We start from the raw sequence: 7583 nt of genomic DNA on the forward strand, positions 1-7583 counted from the left end.
GACTTAAGATATTCTTTTCTTTTTTTTCTTTGTAATTTATTTAAAGCAATTTTTTTATAATCTAGACTTTTGGTTTTGCAACCCTGTGGTGTCACTTAGCATGCCCATAAGCCAGATGCCCATTATACCATACTTGAGAGGCTGAGACAGGCCATTTGCAGGTTCAAGCCAGAACAAGGTAATTTATTAAGACCCTGTATCAAAATTAAAAATGAGCTGGGTGTGGTGCCACACGCTTGTAATCCCAGCATTCAGAAGGCTGAGACCGGAGGATGGCGGTTTGCGGACAGCCTCAGCTACTTAGTGAGGCTCTTTGCAACTCAGTGAGACCCTGTTTCAAGAATAAAAACACTAGCCAGGCGTGGTGGCACACGCTTGTAATCCCTGTGCTTGGGAGACAGAGAAGACAGGAGGATTGCGCAGGTTCGAAGCCAGCCGCGCTGGCGTAAGAGACCCTGTTTCATAAATATAAAATAGGTCTGGGAGTGTAGCTCGGAGGTAGAAGGGCTTCCAGGAACCCCAGTATCACCAATAAATAAATAAATAGATAAATAAATACACTAAAAAGTAGGGCTGGGGTGTAACTCAGAGGTACAATGTCCCTGGGTTCCATCTCCAGTACTGCAAAAAAAAAAAAAAAAAAAAAAAAGAAAGAAAGAAAGGAAGGAAGATAGATAGATAGATTACAAAAGGGCTGGGAGCAAGGGTTGCATTCTGTCCCCAGTACCTACCTATCTACCTGCCTACCTAACACACATACACACAAAAAAAGGAAAAAAAAAATGCTTATGTTTCTCTTGTGTTTTGTATATAGACTAGAGCCTTGGTGACATTTTAAGTTAGGGCTGTTTTGCTTTTGGCAGACGGCTTCATAGGCTGTGTGTTCTTCTCACTGCATTGTATCTCTGCCTTATTAGCACTCACCAGTGCCTGTGTATGTCCTCAGCTGATTCATCAGGTAGACACTTCTCCCAGGGTGTTTCAATTTTAGCTACCATTAGTGATAACTCATTGCATCTGCTATTCATGAGTAGTGGCAAAGTTTTTCTCCTACATTTATTAGCTGAAATTTGTCTAAAAAGAACTTCTCCATATCAACTCATTTAGTTAACTTTAAATACAATTCATATGAGAAAGACAGAATAAGTGCTTGAATCTTTACTAGTTTTCAGATGACTTATTGAGCTTCCTCCAGATGTGCCCAAGAGCCTTATGGAGATTAAAACTAAACCTTTTTTTTTTTTTTTGGTACTAGGGGTGGAACCCAGGAGCATTCTACCTCTGAGCTACATCCCCCCCAGCTTTATTTTTTTATTCTTTATTTTGAAACAGGGTCTCAGTAAGTTTCAGAGGGCTTCATTAAGTAGCTGAGGTTGGCTGTGAACCTGCGATCCTTCTGTCTCAACTCCCAAGTGCTGGGATTACAAGCGTGTGCTAACATGCCTGGCTCAGTAACTCTTTAATATGATTTCATCTAGTCCAGTGCTAAATATAGCCCTGTGCTATGACATTAATACTTGCTGGTTGATTTTTACTGTTTGATTTTCAAAGAGGTGCCATAGGACCAGATCTTATACAATAAATTGGATAATTAGTGACTTTCATCATTTTGTGTATATCCATATAAATGTTTGTATATATTTTAAATGTATCTTAAACTTTTCCCTTTAAGAACTGACCAGTTTATACTGTTGATCCTCTATTTCTTTAAGATTTTGAATGTATCTTGGATAAAAGAAAAAGACCTCTTCCTTATGAAAGCCATAATATAACTTTAGGAAAACTACCAAGACTATATTGGGAATCAAATAACCAAACATTTGAATCAAGGCTTCCACCGGGAACTGAAAGGTAATTTATTTCTTAGATTTTTTATCTTTATTTATTTTATTTATTTATATATTTATTTATTTTGTGGTACTGGGGTTGGAACCTAGGGGCATTCTACTTCCGAGCTACACTCCAAGCCCCAGCCCTATTTTTTATTCTTTATTTTCAAACAGGGTCTCACTGAGTTGCAAAGGACCTCACTAAGTAGCTGAGGCTGTCTGAGAACTGCGACCTTCCTGTCTCAGCCTCCCGAATGCTGGGATTACAAGTGTGTGCCACCATGCCCGGCTGTATTTCTTAGATTTTTATCTAAATCTTTTTTTTTTTTTTTTTGGTGGCACTGGGGTCGTGGAACCCAGGGGCTTTTCTACCTTTAGGCTATACTCCCAAACCTATTTTATACTTTATTTAGAAATAAGATCTCACTAAGATGCTGAGAACCTCACTAAGAAGCTGAGGCTGGCTTCAAACCTGTGCGATCCTCCTGTCTCAGTTTCCTAAGCCTGGGGATTACAAGTGTGCGCCACCACGCCCAACTAAATTTTATCTAAATCTTAAATTTGGCCAGGCACAGTGATGTATACCTATAGTCCCAGGAACTCAGGAGGCTGAGGCAGGAGGATCCCAAGTTTGAGAACAGCCAAATAACTGAGAACTTGCCTCAAAATAAAAGATAAAAGGGCTGGGGGTGTAGCTCAGTAGAGTGTCCCTGGGTTCAATCCCTTACACTACAGGGGGAAAAAAAAAAAAAGAGAGAGAAAAGAAAAGAAAAAAATGTTAACTTTTGCATTATATTATGGCCTTAGTTATCAAGGATTGATCGATTGCAGTAGCATCTGCTCCTCCTGTATCCCATGCATTTGCCTCTGTACCTTTACATTCCGTCCTAATGCCCTAACTTCACCTAGGAAGTCCAAAGTCTAGGAATTTCTCTAAAGTTCTAACATAGTTGTCATCATCTGGAATAGTATTTTTTTTGCTTCCACACCTCTGTACTCTTTTTTTTTTTTTTTTTTTTTGGTACTGGGTATGGAACCCAGGGGCATTCGACCTCCGAGCTACACCCCCTGCCCTATTTTTGTATTTTTATTTTGAAACCAGGTCTTACTGAGTTGCAGAGGGCCTCACTAAGTAGCTGAGGCAATCCTCTGGTCTCAGCCTCCCGAATGCTGGAATTACAAGCGTGCGCCACCACCGCCCGGCTTTGTTCTTTATTTCGATACAGGGTCTTACTGACTTGCAAAAGGCCTCACTGAGGAGCTGAGGCTGTCAGCCTCCATCCTCTTGTCTCAGCCTCCCAAATGCCAGGATCACAGGTGTGCGTCACCGTGCCCAGTGTTACTGCTCTACTTTTCTTATAGCGCTTAGCCACTTCCTGCTTTATATTTGTTACTGTACCTTACTTCTTCTCTGGTAAACTATTAAAACTATGTTGCTTTATCTTTCTGTGTAACTTCCTTATGGATATATAATGGGCATGTCATAAGTATGTATTGGACAAAGAACCAAGTGGATGAAAGCTGGGAGATATTATACTATAATTCAATTACGTGAATAGCCTTACTTGTTTTTGGTTACTAATTCCCTAGGTAGAAAAATAACGATTCTCATTCATATTCACCTTGTTTTGTGAGTTTATAAAAATATATTCTTGTTCCTGAAAGACCTGTAATTATTGTTTCTCGTTTTATTTGGAAGTAAATATTTATTTTTATCTTATGTAGGATTGCTTTTGAGTTTTTGGATTCAAAAGCTTTTTGTACAAATATCCCTCACTTAAAAGGAAAATCTGCTATGAAAAAACGCCATTTGGAAATTTTGGGCTATCGTGTAATTCAGGTATGAAATATCCAGGTAATTCAGCCTTCATAAAGCTTGGTTGTCCGTGTGTTTCCTTTTAATATAAAAGTTCCAGAATTACCTTTTAATATTAAAAAAGGTTATATAAGAATATCTCTGAGGCTAGGTGTGGTGGCACATGCTTGTAATCCCAGTGCTTGGGAGGCTGAGACAGGAGGATGGTGGTTCGTGGACAGCCTCAGCTACTTAGTGAGGCCCTCTGCAACTTAGTGAGACCCTATTTCAAAAAGAAAGAATATAGCCAGGCGTGGTGGTGCACACTTGTAATTCCAGCATTCGGGAGGCTGAGATCGGCGGATAGCAGTTCGCGGACAGCCTCAGCTACTTAGGCCCTCTGCAACTCAGTAAGACCTGGTTTCAAAATAAACAATAAAAAATAGGGAGGGGATATAGCTCAGAGGTCAAATGTCCCTGGGTTCCATCCTCAGACCCGCAAAAAAAAAAAAAAAAAAAAAATAGGGCTGGGGGTGTAGCTTGGAGGTAGAATGCCTCTGGGTTCAATCCCCAACACCACCACCAAAAAAATATATATATATCTCTGAGATATAACATCTTTTTGTTGTTGTTGAATAAGAGATTATTTATTTATTTATTTATTTACTTATTTATTTGTGGGTCTGGGATGGAACCCCAGGGGTATTCAACCTCCAAGCTATACCCGCTGCCCTATTTTTTATTCTTTATTTTGAAACCAGGTCTCACTGAGTTGCAGAGGGCCTCACTAAGTAGCTGAGGCTGCCGGTGAACCACGATCCTCCTGTCTCAGCCTCCCGAATGCTGGGATTACAAGCGTGCGCCACCACACCCAGCGCTACTTTTTTTATCTTTAGAAGATCTGTTGATTTGTGTACAAGCTTACAAGGGAGAGAGTCAAAATGGAGATGGATAGAGTTTTAAGAGGAAAGCTAGTATATGCACGTAGGGAAAATATCCATTGCTGGTACTGTAGGTACCGGAGGATGAAAGGACCTGATAGTAAGGTTGAGAAAGGTGTTCTAGGCAATGTCAGGAAGAAGTACCCACTGAGCTTCTAAAAGGGGCTCAAAGGCTCTATCTACATATACTAATTGTATAGGTTTTCCATATTTGCCCAGTTGGTGCTGATAAATCTTCCTTGGTGTTATTGTAGCTGCTTTAAGACTTTCATTCAAATGACATTACTTATTTTACAGGTCCCTTATTTTGAATGGAACTCCATGACACTGTCAACAAAGGATGCTCGGATGGACTACCTGAGAGAACATATATTTGGAGAAGGAAAATCATGATTGTAGTTTTTATTTAAAATTAGTTATTGCCAGGCAAATGGTGCACACCTGTAATTCTAGTACCTGGGAGGCAAGGACAAGAGGATCATGGGTTCAAGACCAGCCTCAGCAACTTAGCAAGTCCCTGTTTCAAACTTAATATAGGACTGGGGGTGTGTTCCAGAGGTACAATGCCCCTGGTTCAATCCCCCATGTCAAAAAAAGAAAGAAAAAAAATTACTTTGGTGTGTCATATTTGTATTTATTTTAATTAAGTGGCCTAACTCAAAGAATACTGGGTGTAAATATCCTGAGATGGTAACATTTCTGGCATGTTTGAGAATAATGAGGGAGCCCTGGTGGCTGGAGTGGGATATAATAAGGGAAAAGAGAGAGCAGAGTCAAGTGTGTGCAACCTCACAACTATGAGTGAGATGAGAAGCCCCGGGAGAGTCTCAAGGAATGATAAGCACTCACGTTTCAACTACATCACTCTGTGGAGATAAGAAAATTGCAGTGAGGCAAATGTGAAAGTAAGCCAGAAATGTACAGTGGCCACTTAAAGGACTTTTCAATAGACCAGGCAAGAAATGGATGGTGGCTCTGATAGAGTCGTAGCAGTGGAGGTAATGAGAAGACTTTTAGAATGGATTTGGAAGGTAAAGGCAACAGAAATTGCTCACTGGTGGATATGACGTAAGAGAAACAAGAGTCCAAGAATAATTCTAAATTTTTGTTCTGAGCAACCAAAAAGATACCACTGGCATTTACTGAGATGGGGAAGTCTACAGGAAGAGCAAGGTGGGGGTGGGGGATCATGAATTTTAGACATTGTGAGTTTATGATGGTTTTAAAATATCTAAGTGGAGATAAATGAGTTTGGAGTTCAGGTTTGAGGCCCAGGCTCCATATAGACAATGGAAAGTTGTCATTGGTATTTAATGCCATGAGACTAGATGAAACACTGAAGATGTGATTAGAAAAGAGTGAATGGAGGAGAGTTTGATAACCGAGCTCAGGCTCTCCATCATTAAGAGGGTAAAAAGAGGAACCAGCAACAGATACTGGGTAGAGGTGGCCAACAAGATAGGAGGAAAAGTCAGAGGAGATGATCATACTTCCTAGAAGCCAGGGAGGAGCATTTCATTTCAAGAAGGAAGCAAGCCGTTATATCAAATTCCGCTAATAGGTTAGGAAAGTTGATCACTGCGAAATGCCCTTTAATTTAGCAATGTGATTTAGCTAACACAGGAGAGGCCCTGGGTTCTGCGCAGCAGATAGCGCACGCACGCCTGCACGTTCATGTTTCCCTCCCTCTCTCCCTCTCTCTCTCTCTCTCTCTCTCTCTCTCTCTCTCTCTCTCTCTCTCTCACACACACACACACACACACACACACACACACACACGAGTAACAATAACTTTGACAATAGTTTGGTGAAGTGGGAGTGTGAAAGCCCGACTGGGAAGACACATGAGCTCCCTTCTAAATGGAAGGAATGGAGCGGTAGCTCCAGTGGACCTGTCTTGACCTGGTCTGATCCTTCACATGCTGAGGGAATGATGATTTGCTCTCTGTTTTGTAACACACTTAAATTAGTTACTCAAGACCTACCATGTTCTATAATTCCCAGCCTTTCCTTCAAGAGTGATATATCTGTGCTCAACAGGAAGCCGTAGTGTGGCCACTCAGCCCACTGGAGTGGAGGTGTGAGGTGAAGAAGGGGTCTGGCCATCTGAAACTAGACTCTTGACTCCAGGACCCTTTAGATTCACTGCCCCCGCCCCACAGCTGGAAGCCAGAGTGCTTTCTATCACTAACACAGCTTCGAAATATGTGTCTTGCATGTAATTTGCTTCAATGATATTTGGCTTAGGTTTATTTAAAATGCGTGTTTAAAATATCCCATGGTTTTGTATGACTTGAGCCCCAATACTTAAAAGATCTTGGCAGAGTGAACTTCGTGACTTTTTTTTTGGGGGGGGCAGAATCAGAAATGTAAGAAGTGGAAGGTATCTCCTAACCATTCTTCCTCCTGAATTTCCTCATGATGTTCATTTATATTAGGATACTTATAGTGTTAAATTCCAGGTGTTATCCATTTACATGACTATGTTCTATTTCTCAAATGACAAGAACTAAATTTCAAATAAGTTTTTACTATGCATCTTTTAAAATAAAATGATTAAGCTGATAAGAGTTATAAATTGTTTCCTTTGATATAAATGGTTGAAAATCTAGTTATTTTATGTTGTGTGTGTGTGTGTGTGTGTGTGTGTGTGTGTGTGTAGAGGGGTACTAGGGATTGAGCCCAAGGACATTCTATTTCTGAGCTACACCCGCAGCTCTTTTTAGTTTTTATTTTGAAACAAGGTCTTGCTAGGTTGCTGAGTCTCACTACCTTGTTGAGGCTGTCCTCCAACCTGCAATTACTCCTGTCTCAACCACCACATCTGGCTATCATATATTTGAGCTACATAGAAATCTTGGTTAAGTGACTCTGATGTAACTTTCACTTACCATCACAAATACTCTTCATATGTACCATAAAAATTTTACTGTCCTTTTTCTAGGCTGCCTGAATAAAAAAAAAAAAAAAATATATATATATATACACACACACACACACACACACACACACACACAC

At 40.4% G+C, this 7583-nt stretch overlaps 1 protein-coding gene across 2 annotated transcripts in view; it reads left to right on the plus strand.

Annotated features, from left to right (window-relative positions):
- FASTKD1 (FAST kinase domains 1) overlaps positions 1-4958 on the plus strand; it is a gene marked incomplete at its 3' end in the record, with an annotated part of 31696 nt that extends 26738 nt beyond the window's left edge. For both annotated transcript variants that reach the window (XM_080689169.1, XM_080689170.1), the window contains 3 exons: positions 1713-1851; positions 3555-3669; positions 4863-4958. In XM_080689169.1, the coding sequence (XP_080545295.1) occupies positions 1713-1851; positions 3555-3669; positions 4863-4958 (350 nt within the window). The remainder of the gene's footprint in view (positions 1-1712; positions 1852-3554; positions 3670-4862) is intronic.
- Positions 4959-7583: the final 2625 nt, after the last annotated feature.

This window comes from Muscardinus avellanarius, assembly GCF_963383645.1.
Source record: "Muscardinus avellanarius genome assembly, chromosome: 2".
NCBI lineage: Eukaryota > Metazoa > Chordata > Mammalia > Rodentia > Gliridae > Muscardinus > Muscardinus avellanarius.